Here is a 15,998-nt window from a genome sequence, read left to right on the forward strand (position 1 = left end):
AGTATAATAATAATAATAGAAATAATCAAATATATACAAATATATATACAAAACCAAGATTGAGCTCCCCTGAAGTCAGCCACGTCACCACCGGCACTGCAGGGCAGGCTCCGGGAAGGCCCAGGCTGGGCCTAGCGACGGTCGAGAGCTGGATTCAGGGATGCACGGATCGGGATCGGGGGCAGCAGGAAAACAGACGGAGTCCTCCTTGGACACCGGCCATAGCAGAAAGAGAGCGAGACCCTCGTGATCCCCCCACTTTATACCGAGAATGACGTGTATGGGATGGAATACCCTCGTTGGTCAATTTTGGGTCACCTGCCCTGTCTGCTCCCCGCTGCAGCTGCAACCCCCCTTCGGCTCTTCACTTGTAAGCAGTGAGGAATTCAGCAGTGACCTTGGTTTCTCTAAGAATAAGTACAGCAAGAGCCTTACTGCACAACATCCCTACCGGTGCCTCAGCGATAACTACAAACTTTGGGCGTTATCAGTCCTGGAGGCAGACACTGTCTGCAAACATGCAGTTAGTTTCAGAAAGTGCAGTTACTTAGAGGAGACTTAGCTGAAAGCAAAAAATCACTGAAAGGAAAATCGGCCTGGTTTAGGCCAAACCAGGACATATGTTATCATTTTGCTGTTCAAAATACCATCTCTCTTCTGAAACTTCACTTTGACAAGCATGTCAGAAACTGTGAGGTACTGTGAGAAGAAATGATAGCTGGTGGATGGCCAAAACTGTATTTTGTCTGATTTTCTGTATCATGAATAGTCTAAATAGGAAAAAACGTTATTTTTAAGAAGTGGCATCTTCAGTTCTGAGATAAAACGGAAAAAAATGAGGGAAACTACTTCAATTGCTGCGATAATCAAATTCTTTTGTGTCACTCCAAATACATGCATAAACATTTCCTCGCAAATCCACTTGTTAAAATTATTTCTCTCTTTTTCTCCCCTGACTTGCACTATGACAGTAGTAATCAAGCCTGATAACTGCCCTTAGCATTCTCAGTGTAGCCAAACCTACCACCGCTCTGTTTAGCATAAAACTCCATCTTTTTGTGTACTATTGTCTGTACCCGAGAACTGTGACTTTCTAAATTACTTCAGCAATAAACTTTGATAAAGGGAAATGTTCTCACCTAAAATTGCAGTTGGCACAAATGGATCTGTCATACATCATAAGCAGGTCAATGCAGAAAAGGTAAAAAGAGAGAGAACAGTAAATGATTGATGAATGTTCCCGAGTTTTCTTTCAGAAAGCTACTGTAAGCAACCAGTATGTTGCTTATATACGTATTAGATTTCTATGCCAAGAAATATAATAACTTAAGTATATATGCTTTTATTATGAAAAGGTCTATATAGGGTGGAAACCAAGAAAAAAATTGGTTACCTGGGTAATAAGAATTTGGCACTGTTGTGCTCAATGTGTTAGTTTTCATTGTAAATGAAGATGGTGAAGATACAGCTGCAAGGAGAAACAAAGCTGGTTAGAGACAGCGAAGTGATATGTGGCTATTTAAGCTGAGTGATACAGCATATGTGATTGACTTGGTTTAGTATCCGTCCTGTTGTCTTTGTTGCACTGGAATCAGGACCTGGGGAAAACCAGGTGTGCCTAGTGAATAAAATAGCTCATTGAATTTGATCAATTTTCTAAAGAGAAACGTCATCAAAGCATTGTGATCGGTGTTGACAAATATAATTCTTAAATCACAAGATTAGACTGAATACTGATGCTTGAATAAACACATTGCAACGACAACAGGTGTTTTTGACAGAAGCTTTGATCATTAGTAAGTTTACTTAATAATACTGCATACAATATTCTACTATAGTTCATTTTTTCCTCTTCTTTTTTTTGATTTGTTCAGACAGGTGGATAATGTGTACACAGATACTATTATGCCCTGAATATTACTCTTTGTTTACCAATGGTTTTCAGGGAGTGATACATAGACCAATGCTTGCATTGGTATTTGATCATTTAACCATTTGCAAAACCTATGGGAAAGCCCAATGCAAGAAATTACTTTCAGTTAGTTCTGTGGTATACAAAGATCATGTGAATTACCACTGTTAGCACAGATACATTCAACAGGTGGGAGTTAATCACAACATTTAACAAGATGTTCAGCCAAAGAGTCATTAAAAGCTTTTAAGCAAAGCTCATTGCAAATTCAGCCTTAGCTGCTTGTCTACACAGCTCAGATTCAGTCAGATCAGTGAATGTAAGCACATTCTGGATACCTATAAACAGACTAACAGGAATTTATGAAACAAAAGTAGAATTGAGGAAGCCAGGATCTGCTGGATGAGGAGTGAGTTCACTCCTGCTGGCTTTCCCATCTTTTTTTCGGTTGATCTTCCACGGCGTACAGTTGCCAGTCCTTGTTAAGATGGAGCTATCTGAAAACTGGCTTAAATAATGCCAGCAGTCATCATTTATCTATAAATGAATACATCTGAGACCACTTTCCTTTGATTATGTCTCCTGAATCACTGTATGGAAAGAACAGAGCAGTATTTCTTTTGGGTATGGATGCAGAGATTAGTTCAGGTCAGGGCTGCTGCAGTTAATAAAACTGGCTAGATACAAAATGCAGCCAGGGTAATAATCTTTCATAGGAAGTAGGGATGTTCTAAATCTCTTGGGTACAAGGCCTTACACAAAGATTATTCCTAAAGATTATCAGACTGCTTCTTCTGGTGACTACATTTCTTATGGAAAGTCTAATTAAAGGTTCCAGCCCTCAAGTGGTATACAATACTTGCTATGCCAATAATTTAAAAGTTTACATAATGAGGATTTAGTCCCAGGAACTCATTGCAGCTTCTTTGATTGTTGTGACCATTCGGTAACACCACTGGAAAACTACAACATGATGACGGAAGATGAAGTCAAACCTCTTGATCTCTCCACAGAAATTATTTTTCACAGAATCTCATTAACTGCAATGGGGTATTCTCACCAGAAATGCAAGTCAGATTTTGAAAGATCTATTTCAAAGCAATTTCAAAAGTAACTAAAAAGCAAATTAACATTGCAAATTCTGAACCTAATGCTGCTGAGAGAAGCCTCACTGTATAAACCTCACAGAGTGTTTGTACAATTGAGCTCCTCAAAGATAAGTTCTTGAGCATATTATTAAGGAGTGGGAGTTGGGCCTTGCATACTGTTAGCACTTGAAACAAAATTCAGTCTTTGACAAATTCTGAAGTTGTTCGAAAACACTGGTATACAAGAAAAACTGAGGATCCTTAAAAACTACAAAAAACAAGAAAGTTTTTTGAACATAGTCATTCTTTTTTCATTCTTTTTAACAATTACAAAAAATTACTGTTTTTCCTGGTCTTTGCTCACTCCCGAGACAGGAGTGAGTCCTTGACTAAAATTCTAATTCAGGAAATTTTACATCCCAAATTTTATTGATTTTCATGGTAGATCCAAGAAGACCCAGGATATTAGAGAATCTCTTATGAAATTGCAGAACAGACAATTCCACTGAGTTCTTCCTTTGCACAAGTAACAGAAAGAGCATCATCTAGAATTGGAAATAAGACAATCAGATCGCCATTATTAAGTTATGACATTCAAAAATAAATTTCACCTACAAAAAAAGAAGCGAGCAGGGGAAGCATTTGAAGGACTTGGGGCAGCATGAGGGATATGAAATTTTTAACATAATAGAGATTGGAGAAAGGTAAAACTACAGCTGTTTCAGTAATGTCTTTGCTCTTCTGCAGAAGAAAAGGATGAACAGAAAAAAGCTCAATTATCCTTATTATTTTTAAAGACATCTATTCTTGATGCCTGACTGTCATGCTCATTCAAATACACACTGTAATGTGTTGAACAGTGGGAAGCTCTGGGTCCCATGGATTTTCCATGACTGAGTAATGAGGAATATTTTAAGAATCATTTGCACCTTTCTTCCACCTTCCAAAAGAAAAGAAAAGAAAAGAAAAAACTTACATCTCCCATTTAGATTGTGCGTGTCCATGAAAGAGAAAGCTTCATCACAGTTGGTGCCTTGCTCAGTGTAGCTTTTATCCATTGAATTCACCATCACTGTCATTTCCTGCCGTGTACTACTCAATGTCTCTTTCCGCTTTTTAGCCAATTTTCTTAAGAAATTAATGTTGAGGAAAAAGAAAAAAAACAACACTCAGTGAGCAGGCATAGTCTTCATGTTGTTTAGATCAGTATTGTAGTTTGTAACCACATTATTAAGTAATACATTTACTATTATTCCTGCATTTCTGGAAACTTAAATTGATTTCACACTCATGTCTTTCAATGGCATCTGATAATCAAGGGATAGTTGTTAATGCCCTGACTTATGGTGAACAGCACCTTAATCCTTTGGGACTACCACTGAATTAAAGGAGACTACTTGGATACAAAGATGTGAGCTACTGTATCAGCGGCTACGTCTGTTTAAATACATAAATAAAAATGATGGAGAGAAGATTTCACTGGAACTGACAAATCAGTAAAAATTTTTACTTCACACGTGTAGAACTGTCTGGAGCTGTTTCATTGAGACACCATGTTAATATAGCTAACTGGTATACATCATACTGTATAGTATATGTTTGATCTCTTAACACACTTTGCACAAGCAAGTGACATTTTAAATTGACTTGCATTCCTAAAGCCTATTTTCGGTCACTCTTGATTTCAGGAGAATTAGTCACAAAAGTTAGTTGCTTCTCAGCAGGAGTCATCTGTCAGAGAGAAGATCCTGATTCTAATACCATAATAGTGATTCAATAGGCTACAGAACTGCTTTGGATGCATATACTTCTTTTTTTCCAGAACTGTCTGTTTCTGTCTAAACTGCAATCTCACTGTCTCCCCCAGAGTTATGCTTAGCTACCATCAAAAAATAACATGTCCAAAACTTGGGTTTTCCTTCAAGCTCTGTGAGACGTCTGTGACCCTGATGATGGTGGATCCCATCCCCATTTGGCTGTTTCCCTGGCCTACGACTCTGTCTTAGACCAAGCCTTTCCCCAAGTCCTTGCCTACAGCCTTCATTTAAATTTTCCAGACTCCTTCTGTATAGTATCTTCAAGGTATGGGTTTACACACAAATAACTGCTCAACAGACTTTGATCTTTTCATATCTGCTCATTCAATGACTTTTCCTCTGTGGAAAACATAATGAGCCAGCTCATATCCATCCACCGGAAAGGTCTTTTAGATATCTTCAACAAGAACTTAAAGGAGCTTATTCTCTCATCTGTTTCCTTCCACTTCTACAGGCCTACTGCATAAAGCATAACCAACTTGTGCTAACTCTTAAAGCCTTTCTCTTAACTCTCATTCAGTATGAAAAAATGATTCCCACTACAGACAAAAATTTTATAACAGCCTCCACTAGATTTTCAAACAAGCACATGTTTGTCTCCCCTCATGTTGCATGGGAAGAGCTTTCTGTAAACCTCACTAGCGATAGCTTGCTATTCTGCTTCCAATCACTGCCTGCAGACACACTTTGCAAAGCACTGATATTACTGCTTACTATGCTGATCAGTATTGCCGCAGAGTCTCCCCATGTTCCCTACCTATCTATCGGTTGTCTCTTACCTTACACCTAAATAACAAGCTATTTGGGCAGGAGCTATGGTTGTGTTCTGTACTAATATAGTACCAAGCTCAGCAGTATCTTAGTCCACGACTAAAGCTCGAAAGGCCTTTGAAACTAAAGGCCTCCTGTTAATAGAAGTACTAACAGTAAGTGCAAGTGTAGTATTGGGTCATTGCACACAAGAGTATTAAGGGTCACATTTGGCCCTCAATAAGCTGCTGGATTGCCACTACATTCATGAGGGCATGTCCCCATGACTGAAAGCAACTGAAGTACTCTGACCCAAAAACCTGCTACAGTACCTGCAGTAACTAGTAGTGTGTACCTCTTTGCTCATCCCAGCTCAGGAGTCACCTGCCTTAGCTTGAACCACCATGAACACACTCCAGATTGCGACTGATGCTGAGAAGGAGAGCGCTTACAGTCAGTTGGATGGCAGCCACTTTTGGGACTCTGTACTACACTAAGCATTTAGATGTGCAACAAAAACTCATCCATAAATGCTAGTTATTAGGGATTTCAAAATTCACTACTGATAATCACAGAATCACAGAATCAACCAGGTTGGAAGAGACCTCAGGGATCACAGAATGTTAGGGATTGGAAGGGACCTCGAAAGACCATCGAGTCCAACCGTTGCCCTGACACCACCCTGTCAACTAGACCATGGCACTAAGTGCCATGTCCAGTCTTTTCTTAGACACATCCAGAGATGGTGACTCCACCACCTCCCTGGGCAGCCCATTCCAATGCCTAATAACCCTTGCTGAGAAGAAATTCTTCCTAATGTCCAACCTGAACCTCCCCTGGAGAAGCTTGAGGCTGTGTCCTCTTGTCCTATCGCTAGTTGCCTGGGAGAAGAGGCCAACTCCCACTTCACTACAACCTCCCTTCAGGTAGTTGTAGACTGCAGTAAGGTCACCTCGGAGCCTTCTCTTCTCCAGGCTAAACAACCCCAGCTCCCTCAGCCGTTCCTCGTAGGTCAGACCCTCCAGACCCTTCACCAGCTTGGTCGCCCTCCTCTGGACTCGCTCCAACACCTCAACATCTTTCTTGAAGTGCGGGGCCCAGAACTGGACAAGTACTCAAGATGCGGCCTCACCAGTGCCAAGTACAGAGGGACAATCACTTCCCTAGACCGGCTGGCTACACTATTCCTAATAGAGGCCAGGATGCCATTGGCCTTCTTGGCCACCTGGGCACACTGCTGGCTCATGTTTAGCCGGCTGTCGATCAGCACGCCCAGGTCTCTTTCCACCGGGCTGCTTTCTAACCACTCTTCCCCCAGCCTGTAGAGCTGCATGGGGTTGTTGTGGCCGAAGTGTAAGACCCGGCACTTGTTCTTGTTGAACCTCATGCTGTTGGTCTCGGCCCATCTATCTAACCTGTCCAGATTCCTCTGTAGGGCCTTCCTACCCTCCAGCAGATCGACACTCCCACCCAGCTTGGTGTCATCTGCAAATTTACTGAGGGTGCACTACGTCTAGATCATCTATAAAGATATTGAACAGCACCAGCCCCAAAACTGAGCCCTGGGAAACACCGCTAGTGACCGGCTGCCAGTTGGACTTTGCCCCATTCACCACCACTCTCTGGGCTCAGCCATCCAGCCAGTTTTTAACCCATTGAAGGGTCCACCAATCCAAGCCCCGGGCAGCCAGTTTATTTATATTTTATTATATTATTTATTATATTATTTTATAGTTTATTATATTACAGTCCAGCTAAGAAAGAGTGCAAGATAAACAGTAACAAGTCCCATCCTTCCTGTGGATGAAGTTTAACTCCTGATTTTGTAATTCGGAATATCATTGGTGGATAGCAAAAATAACTCATAAACAAAGGTTTTGTTTCTAAATTTTGATATAATTTTAATTTAAGGAGATTAAATGGAGGAATTTAACAAGTCCCTTTCTGATCAACACTAATTTACTTTGTAGACTTGATAACAAAACTGATTCTTTATTACTTCACAGTGCATAAACACAGAAGAGACCATTAGATAATCTAGTCTGAACTCTTTTATATCAGAAACAGTAAAATTTCTCTCAAGTACCACAAGTAAAACAAAACTCTCATATCTTTGCATCCCTCAATCTCCCCTCCTCCTTCATATCCAATTGTAATGAATGAGTAATATAGTATTTAAAGTGGAATCTGAGATGTATCTCCTAATGCATGAACAACTTAATAGAAGTCCTTTATAAGGACAGGCTTACCAAAGTGATAACATGAAATGGATATATTTTTTCCTCCTTCCACCCTTAGCTCAGATGGCAACACACTAAGTCATGTATGGCTCCTCTGCTGATCCTCTTCAGCCTTAAGCTGAAAGTACATACAGCTACTCCCACCACCTGTCAACCACTGGGCAATTCCTAGCTTAGCTGGGTTGTGAAACTAGAACCCAAACAGTGACAATGACAGCATTCACAGTGTGGCCACTGAAACTTCATCCATAAGGCACATATCGCACTTATTTTATTTCACAGCTGTGTAGACCATAGGAAAGTTCTTCAGGACAATTCAGCACTAGAGCAACGCTTCAGGAAGGCATGCAGAAGCAGCTTTTCTTCATGAGACTTCCCTCTCTTCAGGCTGGAATCAGCAGCTTCTCTTTAGCCAGTTGTCAATCCAATTAGCTATCTAGACACTGCATACTCACTAAAGCCAGGAAACTGCAGTATATAGTGGCCTTCCCTTGCCCATCTGTGGATCTAAGAGTACTATCTCTGTTCACAAAACCTTTAATCACTGTCAATCTCACAAACTCAGCACCTTCTCCAAGAACTCTTGCATGTGAACAATGCACTGGTGAACAGGTAACAACTCTTTTTTAACAGTTTTTTAAATAAAAGTTACTAGGAGAATTGCCCTGGGCAACATTATAGTGATACTGATCCATATCTGAAAATCCACAATGTGGTAAAGTATATTATACCAGCCACTCAGTGGGATTACAAAAAAACCGATGCTCTGTAGGGTGCACATCTCAAGGATCTGCTGTTAACGGGAATGTCCTTTATTTTACAGTAAAAATTGTATCCTTTCCAAGGAAAGCCAGAGTTCTCGCTTATTACACCAACAACATGAAGCTCAAATTTTATAAAAAGTCATCTAATTTTCTTAAAGAAATTATACTAACTTTTTCTCATTTCCTTAATTTTTGGTTTTGGTCCCATAATCAGCTATAGCAGATTGTTTTTATGACAGTAATAACTGTACAGTACTTCTCAGTCTGAGTCTAATTCTGGAAACAGGTCTTGTGGGAAAAGTTCAAATCTGAAACAACTGTTACAGGAAGAGAGTGATACCAGCCAGACTTTTCTACTGTGAACAAAAACACCCACTGGACTGACTCAAGTAAACTTTAGCTGAATATAACATTTTTTACATCTGCAGTTTTCAGATATTGCTGAAAGTGTTGCAGTGCTGCAGTCTCTGTAACTCATCCGTTCCTTGAATCTCTCGACCCCTGGGAGGCTCTAGCTATACAAGATTTAAGAAACTCATAAAACCATGGTACTTCACATCACCATCACCACTCATGCTCTTCGATTTGAAGTAAATTTGGGTGGAAAAAAAGACTTAAGTATTTGATCATCCTCACTCATGGAAAAAACACTTGATAGCTACTCTCTGATGTTTCCTCCTTCTTAAAGGAAAAGAGATCTACAACCAAAGGAAAAAATAAAACGGAAGCTCTCCATGATTCTTTCATAGAATCATCATAGAATGGTTTGGGTTGGAAGGGACCTTAAAGATCATCTAGTTCCAACCCCCCTGCCATGGGCAGGGACACCTTCCACTAGACCAGGTTGCTCAAAGCCCCATCCAACCTGGCCTTAAACACTGCCAGGGAGGGGGCATCCACAACTTTTCTGGGCAACCTCTTCCAGTGTCTCACCATGCTCACAGTCAAGAATTTCTTCCTAATATCTAATCTAAATCTCCCCTCTCTCAGTTTAAAACCATTCCCCCTCGTCCTATCACTACATGCCCTCGTAAAAAGTCCCTCTCCAGCTTTTCTGTAGGTCCCCTTCAGGTTCTTTATGTAAGGAAATCAAAAACGATCAGTTTATCACACAAATAGTGTTACCATCACTAGATGAGGAAAAAGGACAGACTATACCAGTCTCAGAAAAGAGGAGCCTAATATTTGGAACAATCTCAAGACTAGTTAGGAACTGTTGGTATTTTAAAGCACAAAATACTGTGAGAAGTGGGCTGGTGTAGTGGTAAAAATACAGTAAAATGAAGAGCAGACAACCATACAGACTCCTCAAAAAAACTTGTGTGGGATTTTGGGTATCATTTACTCTGTTCTGTTATGACTATTATAAAATCAGCCCAGGAAAATAATAAGCAAAATCTTCACCACAATCTGTCCCCGATTTTAACTGCCACTATGAAACTCTTCAATGACACATCTTCTCCTGTACAGGCCTTTCTAGTTGAAAGAATCACCTTGTAAAACTCCTGCAAGCCTTACTCAGTACCTCTTTCAAAGTCTTCCTTCTCTGTGATTTCTCCCCCAAACCCTCCAACAAACCAACTCCAATAACCGTTATGATACTGCTACATTATCAGGCTCTATTTAGTTCATTTTCCATCTACTTACCTGTATCCATTTTCTCTGTCCTGTCTTGACTTAAATAACAAGCTCTTTGGGACCTAGCTTGCCTTTTCCCTCCATGTTTATAAAGCACTAGGCACAAAGCACAGGGCACAATGGGACACTACCATAGTTAGAGGAACGCAATAACAGTAAAAATAATTTTAAAAAAATGGTGACTGGAGCTGATATCAACTGGAATCAACTCAGGCTCTGAAAGAAATGTGTCTTCCATTTTGATTTAGGAACAGTGAGAAAAGCATATTTATTTGAATCAAGAAAAAGCATTCACTTCCTTCTTCCCAATTCCAAACCGAGTGGTACTTCCCTTTTTGTATCAGTATGCCTCCTTTTATCCAAGCAAAGAAAGGAGAAACAAGATGCTGCTACTTTCCACAGCTCCAGCAACACACTCCCATCACCAAGATTTTAATAAACACAGTGAGATGAAATCTGTAATAGTGTTGCTAAAGGAATTGGACTGACTTTTTTCCTGTAATTAATTCAATGAACTATTGCACTTATTGTAACTTAAGATAAAATAGCTTCTTCTTATATACATATTGTTTCAAATTTTACTTCTCTATTTGTGGATAGGTCACACAAATGGTTCTGATAAAGAAAGGATTGGGGGCTTTCTTGCAACCCAGTAGTGTGGTGCACGTTGTAGTTACAAAAGCTTTTAACAGTTTGCTCACCAAACCCCTGGAAGAATCTAAACTATAATCAGAAAGATCCTTTAGTAAAATAATAGCTGCTCAAAAAGATACAATATAAAGGGTAGGACTAAGTAGTCATTTTTGACAACAGACATACATTACCAGTGGGAATTCTACAACAGTGCATTTTGGGATTTGTACTATTCACCATATACACAATATCTAGAAAAGGTGTGAACTGCAGGTTCACAATGTTTTTGGACAACACACCATTTTTAATTGGTAATAAAAATTAGAAACAGGGTTAAAATTTACAAATTTATCTCATGAGGTAGAGTGACTGGATATTCATTTAAGACAAAATTCACTGTTGACAGATACAAAGTCATGCATATGGGAAAAAATAATCCTAACTATATACACACACTATTTGGTCTAAATGACTTAATAAACAACAGAAGAAAGAAATCTGGTAGTCACTGCCTGAAGACAAAAGTTCAGTGCTATGTGTAGTCAAAAAGGTAAAAAGAAGTCAGAAATGATTAGGTAAGCAATAGAGAACAAAATGGAAAATATCATTAAGCAACTGTATAAATCTGTGGATCTCCCACGTTTTGAACACTGCATGCAGTTCTGCCACGTCCCTATCCAAAAAAGATTTTCTCAAACTGGAGAACATATATAGAGAGGTGATGGGAAGATCAAAGGAACAGATCCTACCAGAAGAGCGAAAGTCCTTACACAGATAAGGAGTCCCCAGTTTAAAAAAGAGGCAGTTGAACTGGGAATATGATAAAAGTATATAAAAAAGAAAAGCATGAAGAAAAGTAAGAAATTAAGAAAGAATTACTATTTCTTAACACTGTAAGAACCAGAACCAGGGGGTATACAGAAATTTTTTTCAATATAAAAGTAAATACTTCCACACAAACCAGATAATTATGGAACACATCACCACCGAACTCTACAGATACCAAAAGTAAATACTGGTAAAAGAAAAATTGATTAAGGGCTGAGTGGAGGACAGTGAATGCATTACCTTATCTTTGTTCTGTTCCTATATTCATCTAAAGGTTTGTCACTGGCCACTGTCACAGACATGAAGTTAAATCTGGTGGACTTTTAATCCAAAATCTGATGCAATTTTTTATTATATTAACAATCCCTGCACAGATTATGCAAAAAACAGGATGTAAATACCTTATTTGCTTTTCTAACACTTAGAATTACTCACCTTTTTGCATTGTTTAGGCTACTTATGATATACCAGGCAGGATTAATTAACTCAGAAATTAATTACTTTGCCCATCTATTTTGGCTGTCTGTGATAGGCTGAAAGAAGACTCATAATTATTTTGAGGAAAATGCTTTAATCTGAAATAAGTGAATGAGCATCACTGATTCAGCAACTCTCAGTCTGAAGATGTAATTTAATAAAAGCTCTCCAAAAGAAGCATATAAGAAAGTCTTCAAAAGTAACTGACTTAATCCCTGTTTATTGTGTTTTTATACATTTTTCACACTTATGTTGTAATTATTTTTTCTTTACATAAAGCAGTCCTTGTCAATAACTGTGTTTTTCAGTCTTCAGCAATGGGTCCTCTAAGGCAGACACAAAAACACACACCACACGTCGTTGTGAGAATTACATGTGTACGACAGAGTTTAGGTTTAGTCAACCACCTCTAGTTTGCAATAGTACACATTTGGTAACATTGTGTATTATTCTAATCTGCATTAGGAAATTCAAAATACTACTTTCTGTTTTTTAGGATAGCCTTTTAGGGTGTATCTTGAATCTCCAATGCCTCATCTATATTCTTTATGGCACTTTTCAATGTTAAAAAGTCCTCACAGAGAACAAGTTTTAGGAACCTGAATATCTAATCCAATTCAATCAAAATGGTAAATTTCTTTAGGTGTTATTAAATAACTATAAGTAATTAATACTTTTATTCTGCTTTATATTTCTTATCAAAACACCAACACTCTGCACGGAACCCTTTCTATCTCCCCTGAACGGACTGAGACACAAATATGAAGCAACTGAAATCAAGTGAGGGAGCAGAATAGAAATAGTATGGCATTAGTGATAGTGAAGTTCTGCTCGTAGCAAACTTCTGTCATTCAATTTCATATTTATATGCTTTATATTGAAATGTAATATGCTCAAGAATGCATTTCACAGTGACGTTACACTGCGTACTGCCAACACTATATCAGACAGGAAAAAGTTAGGAGAAATATTTTTAAAGGCACTACGTTTTGCAACAAGAACTAGCAAACACTTAATAAAATGCTTTACAAGTTGTTCCCACTTCAGGAACTAGCATTTCTAGAGAACAACCACAGGGAAAGTAATTGTCAAGAGAACTAAAAAAGGAAAAGGTAGGCAGGATCCCAGCGAATTTGATCGGGTAGTGAGGTGGATTGTGAACTGGCTGAAGGAAAGAAGCCAGAGAGCGGTGGTCAATGGGACAGAGTCCAGTTGGAGGCCTGTATCTAGCGGAGTCCCTCAAGGGTCGGAACTGGGAACAGTACTATTCAATATATTCATTAATGACTTGGATGAGGGAATAGAGTGCACTGTCAGCAAGTTTGCTGATGACACAAAACTGGGAGGAGTGGCTGACACACCAGAAGGCTGTGCTGCCATTCAGAGAGACCTGGACAGGCTGGAGAGTTGGGTGGGGAGAAATTTAATGAAATATAACAAGGGCAAGTGTAGAGTCCTGCATCTGGGCAAGAACAACCCCATGTATGAGTACAAGTTGGGGACAGACCTGCTGGAGAGCAGCGTAGGGGAAAGGGACCTGGGGGTCCCAGTGGACAACAGGATGACCATGAGCCAGCAATGTGCCCTTGTGGCCAAGAAGGCCAATGGCATCCTGGGGTGTATTAGAAGGGGTGTGGTTAGCAGGTCGAGAGAGGTTCTCCTCCCCCTCTACTCTGCCCTGGTGAGGCCGCATCTGGAATATTGTGTCCAGTTCTGGGCCCCTCAGTTCAAGAAGGACAGGGAACTGCTAGAGAGAGTCCAGCGCAGAGCCACGAAGATGATTAAGGGAGTGGAACATCTCCCTTATGAGGAGAGGCTGAGGGAGCTGGGTCTCTTTAGCTTGAAGGAGAGGAGACTGAGGGGTGACCTCATTAATGTTTATAAATATGTCAAGGGCAAGTGTCATGAGGATGGAGCCAGGCTCTTCTCAGTGACATCCCTTGACAGGACAAGGGGCAATGGGTGCAAGTTGGAACACAGGAGGTTCCACATAAATATGAGGAAAAACTTCTTTATGGTGAGGGTAACTGAACACTGGAACAGGCTGCCCAGAGAGGTTGTGGAGTCTCCTTCTCTGGAGACATTCAAAACCCGCCTGGACGCGTTCCTGTGTGATATGGTCTAGGCAATCCTGCCCCGGCAGGGGGATTGGACTAGATGATCTTTCGAGGTCCCTTCCAATCCCTAACATTCTGTGATTCTGTGAGTTGTGTTGTTCCTTGCTTAGGATCTCTTAGTATGCAAACCTGTATTAGATTATAAAATTATTCTTTGTCCTAAGAAGTCCAACATATATTTTATATTGATATCACAACCAAGTAAAGCTACAACAGTATGGAAGACTGATGTAGAGATTATGAATATTTGACTATAGCCAAGGGTCCACAAGCCCTTTTACGTGACTTCACAAAGGGGTGGTTTATTATAATTTCTTTTACGTGCTTTCTCTTTGTTTTCATTATCAACTTCCCGCTTCAGAGTAAGTGCTAACATTATTCGTTTCATTTTTATCATGCTCTTGCATTCTCAGATAAAGACAAGAGAATGAACTTTAAAAAAATGCTGTGATGCTGCTCGAATTTTGAACACAGTGTTCATGATATCATAGGATTTCATTTCCCCCTCTTTCATTCACTGTGGCTATCATTTTTTTTTGCCACAGGGACATTAGAAGCACTTTCAGTACACCAGAACTAGCATTGGGAGACCAAGAAGGCATCCTAATATTAGCAGGACTGGCTAGAAAGGGAGAAGGAGAAAGGAATATGAGTAAAAGGGCAAGGGGGAGGTTTCATTTAGCTTACAGAGTTACAATAACTGAGTGCGAAATGAGTACAAACTTTTTAAATGAAGGTGGAGGTTAACAAAATGGTTTTGATTTATACCAGCATTAACAAAACCACTTTTGACTTTGTGTTTTTTACTTGCCTTTTTACTCATTGCCTATTAGAACTTTAATGGTCTTTTTGCACTTTTTTGTTACTAGTAGATTGGTTCATTAGCATCACATGAAAGCAAAGCAAAAAGAAAAGTTATTTGGCTACACCCCATTTTCAAAATACCAGCAGTAGCTCACAGGTAAAGTATGGCCTGACTTAAGAAACAGTGGATTAAAAAAGAGAGGAAGAAAATATGGAAGGGAGTGGGAATTGAGATGGAAAAGACGATGGAAAAGTAAGGTACAGCTGCAGTCACAGACATACAGCTCACCTGCTCATTCTGCTAAGTGTTCTTTCTTGAATTCAGGTATTCAGCACACGCTTTGAGACTTGCTTATAGTGACATCATTAAAAACTGCTTATTTGTTTTTTAGCTTCTGCTTTGTATGAACTCCTACATCGGGTTATCTGAGTTTCTGCAACTGAGGGTTATAGAATCAAACCCAAGAACACCTCAGGTCAAAGGAGGCATCACACTGATTTTCTTTGCTGATGCAGTGGCTGAGGGGGAACACTGGTGACTGACCGACAGTGTGAAAAAACTGGAGCTATGTGGTGCATCCGATTAACGTAACAACATGTATTTGAAATGAGCTGACTCTTGTCTTAGCTCACAGAGGAAGTTAATGTTGTGATCACAGTCCACCTAAGATTTTTGTCCACCTAAGAAGACCTCGATGCATTTTAGTGTGACTGACAGGCTATTCATGAAAGGCTGTAGGCTATGACAGTAAAAAGGAATTTGAGAAGCTTTGGCAGGACTATATGCCTGCAAAGCTCCTGGCTGCGTTATTTATGGCTCAAGTTAGTCACTGGTCTTGCTCTTTAGAAAAATGCACCCATACAATTTTAAAAGAAAATCCAACACCCTCCCACCCCCCAACAGGAGAATAAAACAGTAATGAGATGTGA

At 39.7% G+C, this 15,998-nt stretch overlaps 1 protein-coding gene across 9 annotated transcripts in view; it reads right to left on the reverse strand.

Annotated features, from left to right (window-relative positions):
• The window catches only part of PTPRM (protein tyrosine phosphatase receptor type M), a 522,696-nt gene that overhangs the window by 98,523 nt on the left and 408,175 nt on the right, over positions 1–15,998 (reverse strand). For 4 of the 9 annotated variants that reach the window (XM_068397302.1, XM_068397300.1, XM_068397298.1 and 1 more), the window contains 3 exons: positions 3,977–4,128; positions 1,394–1,468; positions 1,140–1,166 (listed from right to left, as the gene is read on the reverse strand). In XM_068397302.1, the coding sequence (XP_068253403.1) occupies positions 1,140–1,166; positions 1,394–1,468; positions 3,977–4,128 (254 nt within the window). The remainder of the gene's footprint in view (positions 1–1,139; positions 1,167–1,393; positions 1,469–3,976; positions 4,129–15,998) is intronic. The other 5 variants (XM_068397299.1, XM_068397306.1, XM_068397301.1 and 2 more) reach the window with 2 other exon arrangements.

Source organism: Nyctibius grandis, chromosome 3 (assembly GCF_013368605.1).
Source record: "Nyctibius grandis isolate bNycGra1 chromosome 3, bNycGra1.pri, whole genome shotgun sequence".
NCBI lineage: Eukaryota > Metazoa > Chordata > Aves > Nyctibiiformes > Nyctibiidae > Nyctibius > Nyctibius grandis.